Source organism: Prionailurus viverrinus, chromosome D4 (assembly GCF_022837055.1).
Source record: "Prionailurus viverrinus isolate Anna chromosome D4, UM_Priviv_1.0, whole genome shotgun sequence".
NCBI lineage: Eukaryota > Metazoa > Chordata > Mammalia > Carnivora > Felidae > Prionailurus > Prionailurus viverrinus.
The window spans coordinates 83,795,412-83,821,966 of NC_062573.1; the positions used below are offsets into that span (position 1 = coordinate 83,795,412).

The following is a 26,555-nucleotide window of genomic DNA, read 5'->3' on the forward strand; positions in this document are numbered from 1 at the left end:
ACTTTTATGCTATTAATTAAAAAAAAAAATAAAATGAAACACTTAACATTAAACCAGTCTTCAGTATTGGACTGAATATAACTGGGTCTTGATATATTGTATTTTATTTATGTTACTACTAGGTATGATTTACTTATATTTTGTTTAGGAATTTTTGAGGCTATGAGAAAGATTAGCCTGTCATGTTTTTTTCTTATAATGTTCTTATCGAGTGTTTGTTTTGCAATTCTCCATGTAAATGTAGGATTGATGTTAAATTTTTTTATTTAGGTTTTCACTTTCTTAAAGTAATCTCTACACCCAATGTGGGGCTCGAACTCACAACCCTGAGATCAAGAGTCGCACACAGCACTGAATGAGCCAGACAGGTGCCCCCAGTTGTTTTCATTATGTTTGGGAGAATATACTGTTGGAGCCACAGGGGCGTGTGGTTTTCTTGTAGGAAAGTTTTGAATAAACATATTCAGTTTCTTTAATATGTGTTTGTGTTTTCAGATTTTCTCTGTCAGTTTTAATAAGTTATGTTTTTCTCGAAATGTGTCCATTTCATGTACCTTTTTGAATGTATTGGGCCAAGGTTGTTACTAATACTCTTATTGTTTTAATGTCTGTAAAAGCCTTAGTAGTATTCTCCTTTTCATTCTTGCTGTTGGGGTTTGTGCCTTCTTGGATTTTTCCATGATCAGTCTTTTTTTATTTTATTTATTTTATTTTTTAAGCTTTTTGATGTTACTTATTTTTGAGAGAGAGAGAGAGAGAGAGAGAGAGAGAGAGAGAGCAAGGGAAAGGGCAGAGAGAGAGGGAGGCACAGAATCTGAAGCAGGCTCCAGGCTCGGAGCTGTCACCTCAGAGCGTGACACGGGGCTCGAACTCACGAACCATGAGATCATGACCTGAGCTGAAGTTGGATGCTTAACCAACTGTGCCACCCAGGCGCCCCCACCATGATCAGTCTCACTAAAAGTCCTATCATTTGTTTTAGGTTTTTTTTTTTTTTTTTTCCCAAATGAGCAATTTCTTTGATATTTCTCTCCTGCATGTTTGTTTTCTGTTTCTCAAAACAATTTTGCTCCAGGGTTGCCTTGGTGGCTAGGTCGGTTAAGCATCTGAGTCTTGATCTCCGCTCAGATTGTGATCTCATGGCTCGTGGGATCGAGCCCCGTGTGGGGCTCTGTGCTGACTGTGTGGGGTCTGCTTGGGGTTCTCTCTTTCCTTTTCTCTCTGTCCCTGCTCTACTGGTTGTTGTGAGCATACATTCTTTTTCTCTCTCTCTCAAAATAATTCTTTTGGGGATTAATTCTTTTTTTTATTTCCTATTTCTTGGTAGGGATGTTCAATGAGGGTGTTTGCTTACTTGGTTTATTGATTGCCATGGGGGTTTGCGGACTCCACCGTGATTGTAGACGGGTCAGTTTTTCTTTTTGGCTCATCAGTTTTTGCTTCATACATATGGGGCTGTCTTATTTTATGCTAGTTTAGAATTCCTATGGCTTTTAGTGGGTCATCATGTTTATTATCATAAAGTGAACCTCTAGCTTGAATGGTATTTTTTGCCCTGAGGTCTCTTTTGTCAGGTATTAATGATGACTTCACTTCCTTTTTGGTTAGTGTTTGCCTGGTTTTTAACCTTTCACTTTAGCCATTTTGTGTCCTTATCTCTTAAGGCATATCTCTCAGGAGTTGTATAAAGTAAGATTTTAGGGGCGCCTGGGTGGCTCAGTCGGTTGAGCGTCCGACTTCAGCTTAGGTCACGATCTCACGGTCCGTGAGTTCGAGCCCCGCGTCGGGCTCTGTGCTAACAGCTCGGGGCCTGGAGCCTGCTTCAGACTCTGTGTCTCCTTCTCTCTCTGCCCCTCCCCCTGTCATGCTTTGTCTCGCTCTGTTTCTCAAAAATAAATAAATAAATGTAAAAAAAATTAAAATAAGATTTTAAACTCTACTCTCATAATCTGCCTGAAGAAGCCCCTGTGGTGTTTCTGTCCGTGTGTGCCTGCTGGAGACAGATTGCCTGTGTGTGTCATGTTTGGGGGATGGGTTTGCTTAGTTTGAAATTCTAGGTGGGTAGTTATTTTCTTTCCCCACTTTGGAGATATCACTCATTTTCTGTTGAGAAGTCAGCTGTCAGTCTTCTTCTTTTTGGCAGCTTCTAATTTTCTTTTTTTTTTGTCTTTCGTTTTTAGCAGTTGGTCTTCATATGGTTTTCTTTGTGTTTACTCTGTTTTATATTTAACTTTGAGAGGTCCCAAGTGAAAGACTGCAGCGTTCCTCTTTGGCAAGCCCTGAGCTCCGATTCCCCCCCCCCCCCCCCCCATTCCCGTGAGATTGTTTCAAAACTTACACTCTGTCTGCCTTGGTTGTTCTCCGTTGCCCTCAAACAGCTGTCTTAATGTGTTTTATCTAGGATTTCGTGAAAGAATTCGTCTGATAATAAGCTATTTCTTTAAAGCTGGCAGAGAAAGTCTACATAATTTTCTTTGCTTTTTTGAGACGAGCAGTGTTACAGCGTTAATGCAGCTGAGGGGAACGGTTCTGTAGAGAGGGATATTATTGGTGATGTCAGCCGGGAAGAGGACAGCTGCTGGAGTGATGGCCCTGAACAGACAGGAGGGGTGGGATCTAGTGCACGGGGTGCTTCGTCACGGGTTAGGTCATCTGTAGGAAAGGAGGGAGGGCAGTGTGTAAGGGCTTAATCCTGGTGGTTAGATTTGGTGGTGGGTGTGGGTGAAGGTTTTCTTCTGAATACTTCTGCTTTCTTAGTAACCTGGTGTCAGGATTGGGTAGGAGGTTTGAGGTTTAAGGAGAGAGAGGAGTTAGGAAATGGGCTGTACATGAACACAACAGTGAACGCTGTAGGGAGGCAGTAGGGTTGCCCGGCAGCACAGAGGCTCAGCTGAGGTGAGCGGTCATGGACTTGGGGGATTTAAAAAGTGAAAGCACTGAGACACGCCAGCCCTCAGATAAAACTGGATATTATCAACCGAGGAACTTGTCATCTGGAGGGATAGAAGCGAAACTGTACTTTTCGCTTCTGAACGTTTGAGATTGCAGGGCACGTGTCTAAAGCAAAACCAAAAAGTGGTCTCTGGGTCACAGATGTTTAATGTCCCATGGAGAAAGGTAATTCTTTCTGAAACAAATTGTGACTCCCAGGGAAGTCTCCCACAGTTGTGTGGGTTAGGGCTGTGCTCAGTAACCAGACGGAGGCTCCCAGCTCTGCCTGCTGGGACTCGTGTGCGTGAATGGGCTCCACGGGTGCGGAGGAGGTCCCCTTGGCTCCCCTTGGCCGAGGTCCCCTTGGCTCCTGGCATGGCCTCCGCACCCAGGCTCGGAGAGCTGGGTGTGAATTTCAAAGCGTGGGTGCCCCTGAGAGCCCCCACTGCCGCGCCGGCCGGTGTGCCGGAGGGCCCCCTCGTGGCGTAGCCCACGCTTACGTTGGAGGATCTGGTGGATCCCGCGATGCGGTTCCCCGGGGCTCCTTCAGGACCGCCTCACGCAGAGCCCCTGTGTGCCCCATCGGCGCCCTCCTCTCCGCTGCCTCGGCCCTTCTCTCATCTGCTCCGCTCCCCGACACGGCACTGGGTTCGGCTGCTTTTCTTAGCCAATGTGGAGTAGCCAGCCGGAACTGAGCAACGTGTAAATTATGTTCTCAGGGCTAAACGGCAGTGAGTCGAACAAAATTTTTCTTCCGACAAATACATCCTACTGGTCTAGAGTTTTGCCCCTGCAAACATTTTTCCTTGATGCTAAATGTTAATTTTTCCTGGAAAAAGTCAATTATGAACACGTGTATCAGGCACACAGAAATGTTTAAAGGCTGACCCTGAATACTCACCACCTAACGTAGACCATACAGTGTTACAGACAAGATTGGAGTCTTCTGTGACCTTTGCTAGCCACCTCCGTCTCCCTCTCTGCAGAGGTCCCCACCAACCAAATTTGGTATTTATCATTCCCATGCATATTTTATGTCCCGAAGTAGCATTCTTTACTAGTTTTTAACTTGTGTACATATATGTGTACGTAAGTAAGCTGTACGCCCAATGTGGGGCTTGAACTCACGGCCCCGAGGTCAAGAGTCACATACTCCACCAACGGAGCTAGCCAGCCGCCCCCCTAAATAGCAATTCTTTTAAAAAGAGTTATGCAGGGGTGCCTGGGAGGCTTAGTCGGTTAAGCGTCCGACTTCGGCTCAGGTCATGATCTCGCGTTTGTGAGTTTGAGCCCCGCATCGGGTTCTGTGCTGGCAGCCCGGAGCCTGGAGCTGCTTTGGATTCTGTGTCTCCCCTTCGCTCTGTCCCTCCCGTGCTCATGCTCTGTCTCTCACTGTCTCTCAATAATAAATAAACATTAAGAAATTAAAAAAAAAGTTGCGCAAATGGTTATCCTGTGTCTTTCTGTAAATATATAATAATTTATATCGTTAAATATATAACTGTAATATATGTTAATGTTCTATATTAATTGCATAATTATATGTTCTTCAACATCCGGATTCATCCATATTCATGCTCTGATTTCTTGGTTTTCATGCCGAACATGTATTATTCTGTTATATAAAATACATCTTTTATTAGAGATCCTGCTGATGGATATTGAGATTAATTCCAATTTTTTTGCTATTTTATACATGTTGCACTGAATGGTGCTGCTGTACTTCTTTCCTTGGGCATATGTTTGAGGTTTTCTAGAACTCATGGATTGTAGGGCATGTGCTGTGTGCATGGGAGTTCACACTCCCACAGGAAGTGTATGGGCTCAGAATGTCCAGCCTGGGCTGGGAACTGGTGCTACATCCAGTCACGATTACTTTATAATGGATGTATAAGAGAGTCAGTCGCTGAGCATAAACCTTCTGTGCTGTAATTCTACTTTGTTTTGTATTTGTTCATTTAAATGGGGGCCTTCCTTTTCTCGTATAGTTTAACATCATTAGGAAGAATGCCTTTGTTGAGCCGCAGAGTAAGTGATCCCCTATGCATTTATTTTTTTCTGTTCCAAATGTATGATTCTGTGATAAGCTCATAATTAATGAAATTGTCAGTTTGCTCGTACGTTCATGCCAGTGATTCTGAAACATGATCTGCGGTCACCAGGGCGGGGATCCATGAAGTCAGACTGATTTTTACAGTGATTAGCCCTTTTCACAGGGTTGACGTTTACCCTGATGGGGCAGAGGCAAGGGGAGGGTGAAAACTGCCAGTGTCTTTGTAAGAGCGGAGGGAGTGCCCCAGTCTGTAGTCATTTATGTCAATATGAATGGGTCTACTTGTATTCTTAAAGGAGTGGATAAATATTTAGGACACTTCATAGTTTTAGTTTCTGATAGAGTAACTATCGGTAGATATCATCTAAAGTAGGTCTCTTCTCAGAGCGTAGGGCCCTGAGACCACAGAGTTTGAGAACCACTGCTTGAAGCAGATGGTAGATGTGTGAACGGGCATTTTATTCCTCCTCATGCTGGTCTTTAAGTTGATATTCAGGTGACAGATGAATCTTAAGTAAGTTTTCAATTCATTGCCTTGAAACTTTGTGTATAACTCGATTGTATTTGTAAATAAAATACTTTGCAGGTGCCGACCTTAAGGAGAGAGTCAAGATGAATCCCAGTGAAGTCGGTCCTTTTGTCTCCAAAATAAGAGCGGTGATTAATGAGATCGGTAAGCTCAACTACGCTCCTTTTGGCATGCTGCAGATGACCTCAAATGTCAGATTTAGAAAGCTGCACATTGTCTTTATATGTACACTTTGGCCAAAATACTTACGTAATTAGATACCCAGGACCTGTAGCCGGTTGCTGTAAAACGGCATGTAATGTGTTTGATTTGGCAAATAATGAACAATATTTTGTAATTAAAAATGCCTCCTATGTATGATGACGTGGCATAGGAAGGTAGTTATTGGAAAACAAAGAGAATATCTCCTAGATAATTGCGTAGACACACATTTATCGATCCAGAGTTGTTTTGTTGTTTATATAAATAGGATCGTACCGTTTTCTTAGAGTTATAGACTTCTGGGTAATATTTGTGTCTCGGTACATATCAACTTTATTATTAACACTTTTTAATATATTGTGGTGTAGTAATCCGTAACATTGTGTTATCCAAAACTGTAAATTACTTTATTAATGTGTGGGGGTTTTATTTTCCATTTTTGTTATTTATAGCAAAGCAGTGGATGTCTTTGTATTAAGTCTTTGAGAGCGTTAGTACATGTATCTGTAGGGTAGATTCCCAAACGTGGGATTGCACTTCTAAGTATCATGTGTTTCTTTTACAGTTTTAATCCTTTTCACCACGTTATATTCCAAAAAGATTGTAATAACTTACATTCCCATCAATTACATGACAGGACTTGTTTCCTCATAATTTGCCAGCATTTAATGTTGCTACTTTTAAGTTTGCCAAGGTTAAAACAAAACAAAACAAAACAAAAAAAAGACATGTTAGCATTTTATTTTATTTCATTTTGTTTTAATTAATTACTTTTTTGGACATCTTAGCATTTTAATTTGCTTTTCCCCAGATGCTTGTGTGATGTTCTTTCTTTTCAAATTAGACCTGCCTCTTCCCTTCTGCAGATGCCTTTTCACATCCATACTCCTCTTTCCTGTAGCATTATTAGCTATGCTTATTTATTTAAAAGCCACTTTGTAGTAGTCTTTTGTTGTTAAGTGTGTTACAGATGTTGTCTCCTAATGTGCACCCCTGATTCAATTCCAGTATTTGAATGGAAAACTTTTAATATCTAGAGGGTACTAAGTTCTCTTCATTCTTCTTTTGCCTTTTTCCTCGAGGAGTTTCTTTGGTAATTGCTACACATCAGTTCTTCCAAATGAATTTGGAATTATTAGTTTTTAAAACAAGGAGGAAAAATACTGTCATGGGACTGTGATTGGGATTTCTCTAAGTCTTATTTAGAAAGAGTTAACATTTTTATGGTATTGAATTTTTCCATCCATGATGTATGTGTATGGGTTTCATTTGGTCTGTGTAGGGGTCATTCGGTTTTCTGGTGTCCTTCAAGAAAGTTTTTTCCGCTTTGGTTTTGCTTGGTCTCGTGTCTTCCTCCACCCCCAACCCCCCAGTTTATTCTTTCTATTTTATACCATTTATTCCTTTGAATGGCACTTTTTCTCTTATTTCTGTTGAAGTCTGGTGATTGTAGTTCTGTAGGAAAGTTACTAAATTTTAAGTGCTTATTTTATATCCTACCAGCTTGATGATTACTTTTACTGGCTGTTGATATTTCCCAGTTAATTTTTTTGTGCTTTCCAGATGAAAGTTCATTATCTATAAGTAATGCTGTTTTTGTCTTTACTTTCCCAACCTCTTAATCTTACATATTTTCCCTGTATTTTTTACCTTGGCTGAACCCTGCGGTACAATATTCAGTCACTGGACTGTGCTCATCCTTATCTTTATTTGACTTTGATGAATGCTTTTTTTTTTTTTTTTTAATGTTTATTTATTTTTGAGACAGAGAGAGATAAAGCATGAACAGGGGAGGGTCAGAGAGAGGGAGACACAGAATCTGAAACAGGCTCCAGGCTCTGAGCTGTCAGCACAGAGCCCGACGTGGGGCTCGAACTCACAGACCGCGAGATCATGACCTGGGCCGAAGTCGGCCGCTTAACCGACTGAGCCACCCAGGTGCCCCGATGAATGCTTTTAATATTTTGCCAGTAATTATCAAGTTCAGGGAGTTTCCTTCCATTTCATCTTACTAGGAATTTGTTGCTGTCTTTTGATCAGGAATAGGTGTTAAAATTTGTCAAATGCTTTTTTTTTGATACAGCTGACCCTTCAACAATGTGGGGATTAGGGATGTTGACCCCGACATGGTGGAAAATCTGTGTATGACTTTTGACTCCCTCAGAACTTAGCTACAGTAGCTTACTGTTGACCAGAAGCCTTCCTGGTAGCATAGTCAATTAACACATATTCGGTATGTTACATATATATTCTCACAACAAAGTAGTAATACTTTAATAATAATATTCCTAATATTACTGTAATAATAGTATTCTTAGAATAAAGTAAGCTAGAGGAAATGAAATGTTATTAAGGAAATCGTAAGGAGGAGAAAATACATTTACAGTACTGTACTGTATTTATTGAAAAGAACCTATGTATAAGTGGACCAGCACAGTTCAAACCTGTTGTGTAAGGATCACCTTTAATTGGTATATATTAGAATTTATCTCATATATCATGTAATAATACAATTTATAATGCTCTACTGGCCTTGTATGACTAGGCTAAGCCCTACCTGGTCGTTGTGGTTAGTGGTTATAGTGGTTTTTGATATACACTGCTGGGTTCCATTTTTATATGTTTTGCTATCATCATAAACGAGATTGATCTTCTGCTTCTTTTTTTGTGTGTCACCCTTTTCTGGTTTGATGTCAAGGTTGTTGAACTTCACAGAACGACCTTAGCTTTTCTGTGCTGTACAGGGAAGTCCTCTGTTATTTCAAAGGTTAGTGGAACTTGACCGTGTAATATCTTTTTGGGGTCTTGTGCGGTTTTGTTATTGTTTACTTGGATGTTTGTTTGTTTTTGGAGCTAAGTTTTAGAATATATTTGTGTATTGTGTTTGTTTGTTTTTCATCCCGTGCTGCTGTCACCGGTGGCTCTCCTGTGCTGCTCTCTCCAGCTTGGGCCTCGTGGTCAGATCCCAGGTCTCCCGAGGCAGACCATGGACTTGGTTTCCATGTTGGTCAGAGAGCACGGTCTTGGAGGTGGAAGCTGACCCTGTCTTTAACTTTAGGTGTATGCTAGGCTGGGCCAGTTGTGCATATCACCTTGATGTTTCTTCCAAGCCTCTTTCCATTTTATTAATTTTGAAGTTAGAATTTTTCTGGGACTTTTAAAATGAAGACTGGTTCCTGTTTTTGCAGTGGCATTTTCTTCTCAGTGACTGACTGTAGCTGTGGCATTTCCGTTTTGGATTCTCATCCAGTCTATAGTTTTCTGTCCCATGAGTTCCCCAATATTTATGAGCGATGGTTCTTGTTAGAACATTACACTGGACATGACATTTTAAGTTGTCTTTTGTGGTGGCTTAATGAGATTTTGAGGGGCAGATGGAAGCTAAGTGTTTTGATCTAATCTACTCATTTAATATATTAAACCAGGGCAGGCAGACTTAAAGGTACAGATAATATCTTAGGTTTTGCAGAGCCATGATGGTTTCTTTCACAGCCGCTCAACTTTTTTTTTTTTTCCCCCCAGAGACTGTTTTTCTAGAGCAGTTTTAGGTTCACATCAAAATCGAGGGGAAGGTACAGAGATTTCTCTCATACTCCCTGCCACCACATACCCACAGCCTCCCCTGTTGTCAGCATCCCTCACCGATATGGTACATTCCCGACAGCTCATGAGCCTCTGCTGATACGTCATAATCATCCAGAGTTCACAGTTCATATGAGGGTTCACTGGTGTTGTCCAGTCTATGGGTTTGGACACATCCATAATGACGTGGATCCAGCATTCTGGTGTCACACAGAGTACTTTTGGCACCCTGACGCTTCTCTGTGCTCAGTGTGTTCTCCCCTCTCTCCTCTCTGACAACCTGTTTTTCCGTCTCCCTAGTTTTGCACTTCCAGAATGTCATATTGTTGGAATCATACGGCACGGAGCCTTTTGAGATGGGCTTCTTTCACTTAGTAAGACATATTAAAGTTTTCTCCCTTTTTATGCCTTGATATCTTATGTGCTTCTAGTTACAGTATTCCATTGTCTGGATGGACCACAGTTGATTTGTCCATTTACTTACTGAAGGACAGCTTGGTTGCTTCCAAGTTTTGACAGTTATGAATAAAGCTGCTGCAAACATCTATGTATCGGTTTTTGTGTGGACGTAGGTCTTTTAGGAAGATACCAAGGAGCATAAATGCTGAATCACATGGCAGGAGTGTTTAGTTTTGTTTAAAAACCTTCCTGACTCTCTTCCCAAGTGGGTGTGCTGTGCTGTGTCCCCAGCGGCAGTGGCTGAGAGTTTCCGCCGCTCTGTATCCTTGTCAGCATTTGGTGTTATCATTGTTCCATATTTTGGCCATTCTGACAGGTTTGTAGTGTTATCTCGTTGTTTTAATTTGTATTTCTGTGATGACATATGATGCAGAACATCTTTTCACACGCTTATTTCCTATCTGTATACCTATGGTGAGGTATCTGTTAAGATTTTAGCCCAGTTTCTGATTGAGTTGTTTGTATTTCTTTTCTTTTCTTTCTTTTTTTAATGTCTGTTTTTGAGAGAGAGAGAAGGAGAGAGAGAAGGAGAGAGAGGGAGGGAGGGGCAGAGAGAGAGGGAGATACACAAGCAGGCTCCACGCCCCGAGCTGCCAGCATAGAGCCTGATGCGGGGCTCGAACCCAGGAACCGTGACCGTGAGATCATGACCTGAGCCGAAGTCGGATGCTTAACCGACTGAGCCACTCAGTTTGTATTTCTTATTTTTGTTTACAAAATTGCATAGTTTGTATTTCTTATTTTGTTTGTATTTCTTATAGCTTAGTTTAAGAGTTCTTTGTATGTTAGATAATAGTTCTTTATCAGATATCAGAATGTTTTGTAAATATTTCCACCCAGCTTGTAGTTGGTATTCTTTTTCTCCTGACATTTTTTTGTAGAGCCTAAGTTTTTCACTTTAATAAAGTCCATCTTATTTTTTCTTTCATGGATTGTGCTTTGGTGTTATACCTGAAAAGTAGTTGGCCATACCCAAGGTCATCTAGCTTTTCTCCTATGTTATCTTCTAGGAATTTTATAATTTTGTGCTTTACAGTTAGATCTGTCATCCATTTTTCTCTAACATTTGTGAAGGGCATAAGGCCTGTCTGTCTAGATTCCTGCTTTTGCGTGAGGATGTTACTATTTCAGCACCATTTGTGGAAATTTATCTGTGTTCCAATGTATTGCCTTTTTCCCCTTATTGAAGATTGGTTAATTTATGGGTGGCTGTGTCTGGGCTTTCTGTTCTGTTCCTTGATCCATTTGTCTGTTCTTTTGCCAGTAACCGCATTGTCTTGATTATTGTAGCTTTATAGTAAGTCTAGACATTGGGTAGTGTCAGTCCCACAACTTTGTTTTTCTCCTTCAATATTGTGTTTTTTGGGTCTTTTGCCTCTTCATATAAACTTTAGAATCAGTTTGTTGATAGCCACAAAATAACGTGGGGATTTTGATTGGGATTGCATTGAATGTGTACATCGAATTGGGGAAAACTGACATCTTCACAGTATTGAGTCTTTCTATCCATGAACATGGACTATCTCTCCATTTAGTTACTTGATTTCATACATTAGTTTTATAGTTTTTCTCACAGAGATCTTACATATATTTTGTTGGGTTTATACCTAAGTATTTTATTTTGGGGCATGTTAGTATAAGTGGTATTGTGTTTTTAATTTCAAATTCCACTTGTTCATTGTTGGTATATGGAATAGTGTTTCACTTTTGTATGTTTACCCTGTGTCCTGCAACCTTGGTATAATTGTGTATTTGTTTTGGGAAGTTTTTTGTTAATTCTTTCATATCTCTTGCATGGTAGACAGTCATATCATTTGCAAGCAAAAACAGTTTTATGTTTTCTTTCCCAATCTGTATTACCTTTTATTTCCTTTTTTTTGTTTGTTTAATAACACTTGTAAGGACTTTTAGTATGATGTTGAAAAGAACAAGTGAGAAGACACATCCTTGCCTTGTACTAGGCACTCAACTTTTACATGTGCTGAAACAGCCACAGACGAAATGTAAACAAATGTGTTTCTCTGTTCCAGTAAAATTATATTTGCTGTGAAATTTAAATTTTGTATAGTTTCCATGTGTTATGAAACAATATATTTAATTTGTTTTTTTTTTTCCAGCTGTTTAAAAGTATACAAACCATATTAGCTTACAGGTTTTACTAAAACAGTCCCTGGGTCTGGTTTCCTTCCTTCTCTTCCTCCCTCCCTTCCTTCTTTCCATTTATTCATCTGGTCATCCATCTCAGATGGCTTTTTCTTCTTTATTTCTCCTGTTTTTTGGAATTAATTCTAGTCTTCCACTGTTTTTTGTTTATATTTAAGAAATCTACTGACTTGCATTTCTGATCTGGACAACTCCCTTCATGTTTGGCTCAGGCCTTTTTGGTTTTTACATTTTGGAGATTTGAAGGTTTTAAGGTCTTTGTATCCTTTGCTAGAGAGTGTGAAGTATTATTCAGAGAGCAGGAATGGAGCCATAAGACTTACAAATGAGTTGGAGGATGGAGAGTGGAGTAAGAAAAATAAACAAAACAAAAACTGAAACGAAGTTCATCAAATGCTAACAAAGTGTAAAGAGGATAAAAGAGGCACAACCTCAGGACAAATTAAGATGATAAAGTGAGTCCAGTAATTACCATTGATGTCAGTTGACTAAGCTTGTTGTTAAAAACATAGATGTTCAGATTTGATTAAGAAACTTAAGTCAACTGTATATTATTAATAGTAGCCACATCTGTTGTAGCGTTTTTCAAAAACCATTACTAGTAAGAGACAGCATGTTAAGTTTAAGTTTTTCATAAGACTAAACTTGTATCTTCCTGAGAAAAAAAGAACAAAAAATATACGAATAAAATTATATTAGATATATACAGGATAAATTGGCAAATCCTTCATCATTGTGGATGAGTTCAGTCCCATCTGCCCCAATTAATCATGAGATTGAAAGACAGAAGTTAAAAATAAAGATTTGAACAATGTATCGAGTTGATTTAATAGACTCTTAACCCTAAATTGGAGAATATGCATGCTTCTCATCAACATATGAAACATTTACAAGAATGGATCATGTGTTGGACCCTAAAATCTCTGTTAAATTTCAGAAGTTTAATATATAGAGACCACGTTCTCTGTTCAAAATGCAGTTAACTTCGAAATAAAAATACGCATAATATAGATATTTAAAAACCATATATTGGTAATTTAAAAAGGACTCTTAAGTAACTCATGACTCAAAGAAAGAAGAATTATGGGAAAACATACTAAGACTGAATGAATATAAAATTGCCGTATGCCCAAATTTCTGAGATTTGATTAAAGTAATAGTTTGAGGGGGAATTCATAACCTTAATGCCTATGTTAGCAAGGGGAAACCGCTGGCCATAAGTAGCTGAGTACTACCGTAAAAAGTTCTGTGTCCGAACAGAGTAGAAGGAAGGCAGTGAAATGAGGATCTGAGATCAGGGGGCTCGACCTGCAGTTGCAGAAGGGAGCATCTGCAAGGGGCAAAGGACACTCAACAGTCGATGTTACAGGTGAAAGGAGGGTTGTGGTTGCAGATATAGCAGAGACTATAAAGCTTGTAAGAAAATACTGTGAGAATCTTTATGCCTATAAATGTGAAATTTCTGTCTCAAGAAGTAGTCACATTCTGGAGTAGTCCAGTAAGGACCGAGCAGTAGTTGAATGTTTCTTCGCCGAGAAAGTGCCAGGCCCAGCTTTTATGTGTTAAATGATTTGCTTGCAGATGCTTGCCCCAGCCTGTAAGGAACAGATCATTTCAGTATTATACAGACGCCTCCACAGAACAGTACAGCGAGAGTTTATTCCTAAACTCATGATTTCTGATTAGCGTGACCTTCGTATGTAAACAGAAACAATAGAGGAAAGGAGAGGGGCCAGTCTCGCGTATCAGGAACATGGATGAAATCGGTAGGTTAAAAAAAGAAGAAAAAAAAAAAAAAAAAAAAAAAAGACCAAGTTGGATTTTCCCAAGAATACAAGGGGGAGGAGGTTCCCATTTGAAAATATTAAATTTCATTTGTGATGTTAGCCAGTTAAAATGATGTTTTTCCTCAACAGATTGATGAAAAGAATTTGAGAGATGTCAAGTCTGTTCTTAGAAGGAGGTCAAGGCAGACTAGAAATAGAAGGGAACTTCCTTAGCTTGATGAAAGGTGCCTGTTTTTTAGTAGTAAAAAGTAAAAGTAGTCTCCAAAAACCAGGAAAACGACAAAAGACCCACTGTCACCAGCTTTGTTCAACAGTGTTCTGAAAATCCTGGCCTGCGTGGAAAGGCAGGAAATGGAAATAAAATAGTGACACAGAGAAGAAAGATAACACTGCCTGTCTCACGTGGTATGATGGTCTCCATTGAAAATCTAAAAGAATCAACAAATTATTAGGAATAATGAGTGTCTCAAGATAGCCAAATGTAAGATCCATATTTAAAAATAATCGGTTACACTTCTTTACAGCAGTAGCATCCAGGAAATGTCAGTCAAGAAAATAGACTGTTACAACAGGAACAAAAATGGATTTAGCAATATACACAAGCCATAGGGAAAAATTATGAAACTTATCCTAAGACATTAAATAAATTAAATGGAGACTCATTATCTCCTAGAATAGGAGGATTCAGTATTAAGAAGATGATTCCGTTGTTTTTTTAATGTTTGTTTATTTTTGAGAGAGAGAGAGAGAGCACGAGAGTGAGTGGGAGAGGGTCAGAGAAAGAGGGAGACACAGAATCGGAAGCAGGCTCTGGGCTCTGGGCTGTCAGCACAGAGCCTGATGCAGGGCTCGAACTCGTGAATCGTGAATTCATGACCTGAGCCAGAGTTAGACACTTAACCTACCGAGCCACCCCGGGGGCCCCAAGATGATTCTCACAAGTGGTTCAATATACAGATGCAAAGTAATTACCCTTACGTTCTTAGCACTAATTTTTTTTTTTTTTTAATTTTTTTTTTCCAACGTTTATTTATTTTTTGGGACAGAGAGAGACAGAGCATGAACGGGGGAGGGGCAGAGAGAGAGGGAGACACAGAATCGGAAACAGGCTCCAGGCTCCGAGCCATCAGCCCAGAGCCTGACGCGGGGCTCGAACTCACGGACCGCGAGATCGTGACCTGGCTGAAGTCGGACGCTTAACCGACTGCGCCACCCAGGCGCCCCTCTTAGCACTAATTTTGTGAGGAACCTGATAAGCGTAATGAGGCCCCCAAATAGGCAAACATCCCTAAAGAAGAAAGTGAGGGTCCTTGCTTTATCAGCACTCAAGACCTTGTTTAAAGATTTGTAAATTAAGATGGCATGTTTCTGGCTTTGGGATAGACAAATGGACCCCAGAGCGACTACAGAAGGCCGTGGATCAATAGGGGAACCGCCACAGGAGAGAGCAGGTGTTCACTGGGGACGGCAAAGACTCGACTACATGCATGGAGGAATATGAACTTTTATGATCTTGGTGGAGTGAAAAAATTTGTCAAACATATAATACAGCCCATAAAAGGAAAGGTTTATAAATTCCACCTTATTAAACTGAAGAAAATTTGTTCATTAAAAGGTGCTGTAAAAAAAGTAGAAAAGGCGTTAAGTGGGAAAAAATACTTGAAACATATAACTGCCCAAGGATATGTGTGTGTGTGTGTGTGTGTGTGTGTGTGTGTGTGTGTGTGTGTGTGTGTAATCAGCATATGCTCGCGTGCATGCGGCCTGGGAGTCTGTAAGGCAACACAACAGAGAATCATGTTTCACACGTCTGTCAGATAAGCCACATATTCTTATGCCTGACCTTACAGACAGTTAGGGAGAAAGTGGGTCACTGGGCAGATTTACTCACTAATGAGAGTACAAAGTGATGTGATTGTTCAGGAAAACAATTTGGTATTGTCTTACAAAGTTGAATATTCACTTCCCATAAGACTTGATAGTTCACTTTTTTAGGAGGCATTTACCTGGAGGGTAAGCCTTTAATGCTGTTTTTACTAGACCCATAGTAAGAAACACACACACAGTTTAGCCCAGTGAACACATAGGGTGGGCATCAAAAGTTCATGAAATAGTCACCTTCCTTTGTGCACTGTATTTGGGTATTATACTATTTTATTTTTTTTTTTATTAAAAATTTTTTTTTCAACGTTTATTTATTTTTGGGACAGAGAGAGAAAGAGCATGAACGGGGGAGGGGCAGAGAGAGAGGGAGACACAGAATCGGAAACAGGCTCCAGGCTCTGAGCCATCAGCCCAGAGCCCGACGCGGGGCTCAAACTCACGGACCGCGAGATCGTGACCTGGCTGAAGTCGGACGCTTAACCGACTGCGCCACCCAGGCGCCCCTATACTATTTTGTTTTTAACAATACCTGATTTTGACCCAATGAGTGGATTACTAGTTGGAGTTTGAAACTACACTAGTCTATAGGCATTTTGCATATATGTCCTAGGGAAGCCTATACCAGGATATAAGAAAAAGACTGTTTATAGTAGCATATGGTTAATAATAAAAAGCTGAAGACAGCCAAATTTCAGGGGTAGGAGAATGGATGAATGTTTTGGTATATTTGTACAGTTGTACTGTAGATAGCATTGAGCATACATGAATCACTTCCATGTGTAACAACACGGATGAGTCTTTGAAACAATGAATTAAAACAATATAATCTATTTTTTATAAAACTAAAAGCGTAGAAAACAGCATGTAGTTTAGAAATGTGTGTATGCTGAAATCACATACCCACACAGTAAAAATATGAGAATGATAAACGTAAGATTTCATGGTAGCGATCACCTCTGGGTTTGGGAAGGCAGGTTGAAGAGTAGGTGAGAACACCTGGCCAGTAGGGTGTTAGTGCTGACCTAGTTCTTACTTTGGTGATTTTAAGGCAGTTTTTATTATTATGCTTCATTATGTGTGTATGCTACATACATTCTTTGTATTTACCAAATTAGATCAAACAGTTCTTAAAATCTTCCTCTATCTTGAATCCTGCAAACATTTCTAATGGCATTTCTCAAATAATTTTCTGCGTTTCCCTCCTTGATTCTTATTTTTAATAAAGCGAGGCCAGAATTCCAGATTCTTAGAAAATAACTCCCACTTTTAAGGGTTTTCAAGGGAAAGGAGAAGAAGACAACTCTTTGAATGTCAGACGACCTTGGTTTTGGACCAGATTCCTCACATAGGCCTCCAGCTTTCTGGCTGGCCCCTCTCCACTAGGTCCCCTGACATAGCTGATTTTCTGTGGAGCAGGGTTTCCAGGGTTGATTGTTCCCATGGGAGGAGTGGTCTTGTCTGCTGGAGGTGAGTGGATGCGGTGGGTGAGGACCCTGCACTGCACTCATGGGGCTGTTTGTAGAGACTCTGGGGGATGGTTAAGATTCCAGGGATTTTGTGAGCTGGTTGTCACAGCCGCTGTGGCGTCATCAGTAACCGTACGAGTCAGTGTGTTTCGTGGCTGTCCTGTACCACTTTGCCCTCCTGCCCCCGTTACGTGTGCATTTTCCACCCCTGGGGGATCTTTCTCTGGGGTCTCGAGGGTCATGGAGTTTCTTCCTGGCCCTGGTGACTACTGTTGATTACTGTGCTCTGCTTGTTTTTAATGAAAGAGTCCGTAAGGGACTTACAGGTACTGAACTCACGGGAAGGCTGTTCTGTGTTATTAAACTAGAGGTCAGAAAGAAGTTCTGTATTTTATTCTGAGTCACTAAGTGCCTTACTTGACTGTTCCTAGCTTCTTAGAAAGCCTCTTCTTAAAAAGTAATTCCAAAATCCTAGAACAAATTTAGTTCTGTTGCTCTTTTCAGACAAAAAAAAAAGGTCTTATGGCTCTTTTTGCGGCGTTTTGTTCTGAAGAAACGGCGAGTTCTCAGACATTGTTCCAGGCCCCCTCCCCTTTTCAGGTGTGGGGTGCCTAAGGCTGACAGCCGTAACGGGTTATTTTGAAATCTGAGGCCTGAGCAAGTTATCACAGATGCACAGACATGAGAGTATCTGGATCTACTAAAAGCTGCCGTTCCTTCACTTATACCCCTTCTCAAGCTCCGTGCTGCACACCTCCTTGCCGCGTTCACTCGTGACAGTGCTCATGCCATGGTTGGGACTCCTGCCGTGCAAATTAGGGATACGGAGTGTGGGGAGCAGAGGTGTTCATTCCCTCCTGGTGGCCAGTCTTGTCCCATTAGATGCTATTTTGTGAAGAGCTAGAAAACATTTTGGAATTCTCTCTCAAGTGGAAACTGCGGCCAAGCCTACGTCCTTCTCGAGTTGAGGCCTCAAAGAATTGCCATCTGATGATAAAAAGATGTTTAAAATAGGTTTTCACCAGAATTTTAAATTACAGAACCTGGTGTGATATGGATTTTTTGTAAATGGTACTCCATAGTAATTGTTTAAAATGCCAGGCATTTCCAGCGTTCTTATCCTTTTTTTCTGATGAAATAAAATTGCAAAAGCTTTAATTTAGTTATGTAAATGCAGGGCTGAATCTGCATTGAAATATAGGTAATTATGGTAAAAGGGACATAAATAAACGAAAATTTATCCATTTAACAAACATCTCTTTTTTAAAGACTTTATAATACTATAAAGTGTTATAGAAGGAAACAGTTTAATTTTGCAAGTTTTCCAATTCTCTGATTAGCTTTTTTCCATGTGATTGAAAGCCTACTGTTCAAATGCACTTTTCTATCAGAAAAGTCTGTCAATTCAGGTCACATACATAGAAGGTATTTTTGTGCAACAGAAGAGCAGAGTTCTGTATGAAAACACATATGTAAACTTCATGGGATGAACCTCTTCTCAAGTAGTGCTTCTCATTTATTTTACTTTCCTTAGCGTGTTTTTGAAGTTTAGAATTGAGGCACACCTGAGTTTTAGAGTTGACTCAACGCATTACAAAATAAGTCACTAGTGATTAAAAAGAAAAAAAAGAACCCATCATAGGATGATAGAAGTGCACTCATATCAGATTTTTATCTTGGCTGCCCTTTGGCAGAGGCTTGTTACTAGAACCAAACTCTTCCCACCCCAGCCCGGCTGATTTTGTACAAGAGAATATTTTTCCCCCGAGAGAGCGAGTGAGAGAGAACGTGCGAGCAGGTGGAGAGGGCGGGAATCGTAAGCAGGCTCTGTGCTCAGTGTGCGGAGCCCAACACAGGGCTTGATCTCATGACCTGAGCTGAAATCAAGAGGCGGACGCTTAGCTGACTGAGCCCCCGGGTGCTTGAGAGGACTCCTTAATGTTTTGGTAACCGGGTGATCTTTCTGCCATCTTAATCTTAAGCTGGAAGCACCTTATATCTCATCATATAAACTTGCTCTTATGATGATGTCAGAACATCGGCTCAGCTTAACATTTTCCCAAGGACATTGTCGTAAGATGTTAATTTTGTTGCAACAAAGTCAAGTTTATGTGTTACCAATATGTGGTGAGCTTCTGTGAATAGTTTTGATCTCAGTTTATGGAGGCATACGGTTTGGAAATCTCTTGAGGTAGAGGCAGAAGATGTGAATTCTAGTCTTTCTTTAACCATCCGGTACTTTCCGTGGCCCCTTACCGCTGTGAGAACACAGTGTGTTTTTCTCCATCTGTATACCTGGTATCTTGCTTGGCAGCTGGCTGGTGGGTCCATGATTGGAAAGGTAAAGTGACTGGGGTCCATTGGTGTAGACAGGAGAACCTTCCTGTCTTCTCCACAGTGGGTCCTCTAGAATCCCTTTCTGTTCGCCTCTATCCCGGATCCCCAGAATCATGCCCGCCCTGGCCTGGGTTTCTCTTGTCCCCCGGTTCACATTGCTCGTAGGATCTGACCGAGGGTGATAGAACTGACTCTGTCTGTCAAATAGGAGAGCTGCCCCTTTGCTCGACGGCTGTGGGAGGGGTAACTCAGGAGTCCCAGTGTGAAGCGTGAGGGTTGGTTGCCTAGTGGACCTCCAAGTGGTGCGGTCGAGCAGGCAGCTAGATAGGAGTTTGCAGTTGGGGCACGTGTTCTAGGCTTGCGGCGTAAATCGGGGAGTGCTCAGGACACTCACCTTACGTGAATGAAGCCTTGACGCCGGGCGAGGCCCTGACGGAGTTACTGCAGAGAGAAGAGTCTGAAGCCCTGTGATGTGTCAACACCGGGATGAAAAAGAACCGGAAAGGAGACTCGGAGAGACCCACCAGGGTAGGGAGGTAGGAAGAAAACAGCGTTCCGAAAGCCCGGTGAAGAAAGTCTTTCATGAAACGGGCCTCGATCACGCGCTGCTGACCTGTCCGGGAGGGTGAGTGGAGAGAACGGACGACTGCATTTTGCAGCACAGCCGTCGCCGGCGTCGTTGACAAGGGCCCCTGTGGAGAGGCGTGTTGGGGCTGCCGGCAGCCGCTTCCTGGGCCGGCCCAGGACGAAAGGGATCCATTCCTTGGACGATTGTGAAAGGCCCCCTAATCTTACTGTTGGGCTTTTTGGTGTAGGTCCGTCTAGAAAAAACTAGTTATCTGGAACTTACCTTGGTTATGGATAAAAACTCCCCATAATTTGATTTCTTAAAAAAAAAAAACAACTATAAATGATAGTGTTTGGGAAGTTTTTTCTCAAAAGTAGTATATAGCTTTCTGTGAAGCATACTGGCTGATTTATCATGGCTTCATAATACTCTCTGAGGTCAGATGCAGAGCCTTTAAATATGAATAACATTTTATGAAAAGTTAACGTGTTGTATTTGTCACCTCATGCGTTTAATTGTTCTGTTCTTGTTAATTACATGACCCATTACACTAAGGCCTGTGCTCTGTAAAGGTATAAATAAATACCTGTAAAGGTATACATAAATCCAGTTGTAACTCCCTAGCGTCCCATTTTAAGATGGAGAGATTGAGTAATGAATGCAAACGGGTATGCATAAATTCCAGATACGTTCCTTTTAAGCTTTGCATTTGATTTAGAAGCATCTGATACTTACGAAAAAATCCAGAGGTGATTGATTTTTTAAAAAACGTTTATTTCTGTGGCGTGTGTGTGTGTGTGTGTGTGTGTGAGAGAGAGAGAGAGAGAGAGAGCGAGAGAGCGAGAGCGTGCGCGCATGAGCATGAGCAGGGAGGGGCAGAGAGAGAGGAAAAGAGAGGATCCCAAGCAGGCTTCATGCTCAGCACAGAGCCCGATGTGGGGCTTGATCTCACAACCTTGAAATCACGACCTGAGCTGAAGTCAAGAGTCAGACACTCAACAGACTGAGCCACCCAGGTGCCCCGTTGATTGATTTTTTTTGTTAGAGTTTGGTAATTTACCATCATTTGACACTTCAGAGCTTTTTCAAATACTTAATTTGTGTTTTACTTGATCTGAAATAAAGCTTATTTTGAAAATAATTAGTGCCACAATGAGTTATCACATACAATTTGAAAGATTATGCACTTAGTATATATTTTTGCTGTCCCCTGATTATTTGACTTTTATTTAATTATTTATTTATTTTAAATGTTTATTTTTGAGAAAGAGAGAGAGCAGAGAGGGGCAGAGAGAGAGAGAGAGAGAGAGAGAGAGAGAAAGGGGGGGGGGGATCCTAAGCAGGCTCCAGGCTCTGCGCTGACAGCACAGAGCCCCACGCGGGGACCCAAACTCACAAAGCGTGAGATCATGACCTGAGCCGAAGTCGGACATTTAACTGACTGAGCCACTCAGGCACCCTTGACTTTTATTTTAGATGTGTTAAGAATTGTTTAGTAAAGAACATTTTTAAAGTTTGCAGAATTATTTGTCAGTCTGCCCGGTTGACCCGAAATGTGTGTGTTCATTATGCTTTTTTCCTTTGTTTGAAGTCAAGGAGATTTAAGAAAAAAATTTTTTTTAATGTTTTTTTAAAAATTTATTTTTGGAGGAGTGAGAGAGATAGAGCATGAACGGAGGAGGAGCAGAGAGAAAGGGAAACACAGTATTCAAAGCAGGCCCCAGGCTCTGAGCTGTCAGCATAGAGCCTGATGCAGGGCTCAAACTCACGAACTGTGAGATCATGACCTGAGCTGAAGTCGGACGCTCAACCGACTGAGCCACCCAGGCGCCCCAAGGAGATTTTTGAAATAAGGAGTTAATTTTGTTAAATTGGATGCAATCTAGCTGTAGTTTACATTTCTCCCCCCCCCCCCCCCCCACCCAGTTTGATGTAATAACTAGAAATTGAAAGTGCGAAATTACGGTACGCAGAGGACTGACAGCACGCTCTAGTTGAATGTACTTAGTTTTCCAAATGGTAACTTCCAGATCTCACTTTCCAGTTTCTTTATCCTTTGGCCAGGAATGATGGAAAACAGTAAAATGAGACAGTATCCAGGAGCCTGTTGTTTTTCCTCAGAAGTGCTAACATCCCCCGCCTATTGTGTCATAGTTTCAAATAGAGCTGCACTTCCCTTTGCAACTTAGGATCTCTGTCCTTTTGTCTGTGGGATTTTACTGCCTTTGCTGACTTTCACTGGGTGTTAATCATGTTATGATTTTGGATGGTCGTGTGGAAATTACACTGTTTTGCTAAATATAGCCAAAGAAATGCGCTTATCAACCAAGCTCTGTCACTTTAAAATATTACCCTGGAATATTCTAGAATTTTGCAAGACCAAAAAGGGAAATCACTTTAATTCTTTTTTGGCTTTTTTATGTTTGTTAGCTTTTAATTCCATGAGGAATATCTGAATGTGTGTTTAATGTGAAAATTTGGAACTTTTTAAAGCAGCTTTCCTCCATTATCTTTCTGTCCACCCAGGTTATTATTGCTAATTCCCTGACTTAGTATTTTAATTAATATTTAATTATTTTAATATTTTTAGACCTTTTCATGGCCCTTGTGTGAATATATATTTGTATACATGCATTGATACATACATTATATGCAAGTATATATGTGAAAATAACCACATAAACAAGTTTTCTATTTTTTAATTTTATTTTTGGAAATTAATAATTCCCTAGGAATTCATCCATTTCATCGAGACTTTCATTTTTTAATTTTTTTTTATTTTTTTTATTTATTTTTTATTTTTTTATTTTTTTATTTTTAAAAAAAAATTTTTTTTTTTCAACGTTTATTTATTTTTGGGACAGAGAGAGAGCATGAACGGGGGAGGGGCAGAGAGAGAGGGAGACACAGAATCGGAAACAGGCTCCAGGCTCCGAGCCATCAGCCCAGAGCCCGACGCGGGGCTCGAACTCCCGGACCGCGAGATCATGACCTGGCTGAAGTCGGACGCTTAACCGACTGCGCCACCCAGGCGCCCCTCATCGAGACTTTCAAACGCATTGGTATAATGTCATTCATAACATTCTCTTACTGCTTAATTATCTGAAGAGTCAACAGTGATTGTCCTCTCTTCTCCTGGCTTTGCTTACTGGTGTCCTCTTTCTGTTTTCTTTGGTCGGTCCCTGAAGAGCCTTAGCAGTTTTTGTGGTGCATTTCAGAAATCTCTTTCGGGCCTTAGTAATCCCCTGTATTGTTTCTGTTTTATTTACTTCCACCCTCATTTTTATTACCCTTTTTCCTTCTGGTTAGATTTGCTGCTTTCTTTTAAACTCATTAAGATGGGTGTTGGTTTCCCATATTTTCTGCCATGGAGGCACGTATCAGACGTTCTCACTGCACCCGTACGCACCCTCTTCCATCTGGCCACCTGTCTGTTCCTCCTCACCCCTCTCTGAATGGTGTCCTGTCACCACAGACAGGTTCACTGATTTTTCCTAAGCTGTACCTAATTCGGTGCACACATTGAGGTTTTTTTTTATTTCATTGAAATACTTTTCGGTTCTTTTAGAAATTATTAAGTCCCGTTTTATAGTTTACAGTGTCATGCTTGGCTTCATGTCTTGATATGAGAATCAGTGTTTGAAGATTGTGGATCTCAAGTTTGGATGGGTATTTTCTTATGGTTTCTTTCTACTGGTTCTTACCACATCTTGTATCCTTTTTTTCCTTCCTTTCCCCTTCCCCTTCCCCTTCCCCTTCCCCTTCCCCTTCCCCTTTCCCTTTCCCTTTCGTTTCTTTCCTTTCTTTCATGTTTGTTTTGAGAGAGATTGTGAGCTGGGGGAGGGGCAGAGAGGGAGAGAGAATCCCAAGCAGGCCCTGCACTATCAGCACAGAGCCTGATATGAGATCATGACCTGAGCCAAATCCAAGAGACGGAAGCTCACCCCACTGAGCCACCCAGGTGTCCCCTGTCTTGTTTTCTTGGTTATCCATTGGCTGAGTGGTAGAGATTGTATTTGAAAAATTCTGGGAATATTTGGAGTCTAGTTTTCTCCAATGTGGAATTTTTTATCACTGCACTTTAAAAAATTGTTTTCTTGTATTATTCGCTAGAGACATGCCATAATGCATATAATTATTTTTTTCTGATGGGCATTTAGGTAGTTTTTCGTTTTTTACTATGACAAACGGCAGTGCAGAAAGTATACATATCATTATGGGATCTGAGGGAGCTTTAATAAATAGAAATCCTCCTTCGCTCTAAGGTTTGAAATAAATTGAAGAATAAAATGTAGAAAAAGGGGCAAACTATTCCCTTAATTACTGATGTGAGCTCAGTTGAAGTTTGTGGCCTTAGATCTGTTGATGAGGGGATTGGCCTATTTGGATCTGCCACGTTGGGTGGCCGTCGCCGTCACAGCTAGGCTGGGTGGGCACCGGCTGCCTCCTGCACCAGTTGGCCCAGCACCCACATTGCACAACACTGCAAAGCAGGGTGCTTTGCACGTAGGCATATGGAGGAGAACCCGTGTTCTGGGAAAGAAGAAGGAGCTGAGCTAAGGATACGCCCATTTCGTATTTTTAACATTCATTCACTTGAATAAATAAAAAATTTGTTGGGGTAGAAGGAATTGGGGGCCAGAGTTACAGGGGCATGGGACCCGCTTCTGCCATGCTGTACATAGGTAGCAGCTGGGGGAGGAGGAGAACGTCTGTACCGCCCTCTGCACTGGACACGCTCCGTCGGGGAAGTGGCCTTGTCGGAGGGTTGCCTGTGCAGGTGGGTGGCGGGAGCCTGTGCTTCTGCTGGGTAGATCCTCACTGGGGCCCCACTCTCTGCTGAGCTCCTAAGTGGGAAAGAGAGTGTGTCTTTGGGCCATCTTTATTTTCTATCCCCGGCTAGCTAGTATTTTTGTTGTAATTTTCTAGTTCAATTACTACATAATGGTCGGAGAATGGCTGTAATATTTGTGCTGTTTTGAATTTGTCTATTGCGTTTGTGCTTCGCGGACGCTGCTGTGTTGGTGCGTAGATACTTTATTGCTCCTAGATCTTTGTTGTGGCCTCCTCCTTCATCAAGTTTACACAGTGCTGCTACTTTGCCCATTTAAAATGCTGCCTTTACTTAGTAAGATTATGAGATGTTTTCTTTGTACTTGACTCGGAGATATACCATACGTGTCCTTCAAATCAAAAAGAAATTCTTTTTTCTCTTTTGCTTTAGATGTTTCTCTAGTGTTCTGCTTAAAATTGGGTTTTGCTCTGTGTTCCGTTTGGAGTCTTTTCCTTACTAGTTGATCACATCTTCTTTAAATGTATTGATATGTTTGGTGTTTATGTCTGTCATGATTTTTTATGCCTTCTGATTTTGGTGGCTTTACATTTAAAAATCATACTAAATATGCTATGTAGTTTTTGTTTGTTTTTTGTTCTGTTTGTGGGTTTATTCTAATAATGGGAAAGGGTTGTTTTTTGGACCACCTGGTTATTTTTATTATAACTTTACATAGTGTACTTGATCCTTTCCTTTGGAAAGTTCTGTTGACGTCTTGCTATGAGCGGTTCCAGAACTGGTATATTTCCAGTTTAAATTCCTCCCTCCCCATTGCCCTGAACAGCATATTCATGGGTGTGTCTCCTCAGGCAAGGGAACCGAGGAAAAGCAAACTGTTGGGATTATATCAAAACAAAAAGCTTTTGCACAGCAAAGGAAATCATTGACAAAACAAAAAGGCAACCTAGTGAATGGGTGGACATATTTGCAATTGATATGTCTGATACGGAGTTAATATCCAAAATATATGAATAACTTCTGTGACCCAACGCCAGAAAAGCAATCTGATTAGAAAATGGGCAGAAGATCTGAACAGACAGTGTTCCAAAGAAGACACCCAGATGGTCAACAGACGCCCAAAAGATGCCCCACACCGCTCAGCATCAGGGAAATGCCGATCAAAGCACCACGAGATGTCACTGCACACGTGTCAGGACGGCTGGTATGAAAGAGGCAAGAAGTAATGGGTTTTGGTCAGGATGTGGTGAAAAATCCTGTTGGCGGGATTGTAAATTAGTGCAGCCAGTATGGAAAACAGTGTGGAGGTTCCTCCAAAAGTTGAAAACAGAACTACCGTGTGATCCAGCAGTCCCCCTACTGGGTATTTACCCAAAGAAAACAGAAACATGAATATATCTGCCGCCCTGTTTGTTGCAACATTATTCACACCAGCCAAGACGTGGAAACAACCCAATTGTCCATCAGTAGATGGATGGATAAAGAAGATGTGGTGTGTATATGCTATATGCCCCCCCCCCCCCACCCCGCACACAGACACACGAATGTTACTCAGCCATAGAAAAGAAGGAGGTCTTGCCGTTTGCAGCAACATGAATAGACATGCAGGCTGTGATGCTAAGTGAGGTAAGTCAGACGGAGAAAGATAAATGCCGTATGATTTCACTTATATGTGGAATCTAAAAAATCAAATGAACAAACAAGCAAGCAAAAAACTGGATGCTTAAATACACATATTTAAATATTAAATACGAGAAGAAACTGAGGTTGTTGGAGGGTGGGAGTGGGTAAAATAGATGAAGG

General features: G+C 41.0%; 1 protein-coding gene across 5 annotated transcripts in view; it reads left to right on the forward strand.

Moving 5' to 3' along the window:
- The window catches only part of AUH (AU RNA binding methylglutaconyl-CoA hydratase), a 161,815-nt gene that overhangs the window by 31,181 nt on the left and 104,079 nt on the right, over window positions 1-26,555 (forward strand). For 4 of the 5 annotated variants that reach the window (XM_047830812.1, XM_047830814.1, XM_047830815.1 and 1 more), the window contains one exon: window positions 5,571-5,657. The exons of the other annotated variant lie outside the window; for it this stretch is intronic. In XM_047830812.1, coding sequence (XP_047686768.1) covers window positions 5,571-5,657 — 87 coding nt within the window. The remainder of the gene's footprint in view (window positions 1-5,570; window positions 5,658-26,555) is intronic. 5 annotated transcript variants of the gene reach the window in all.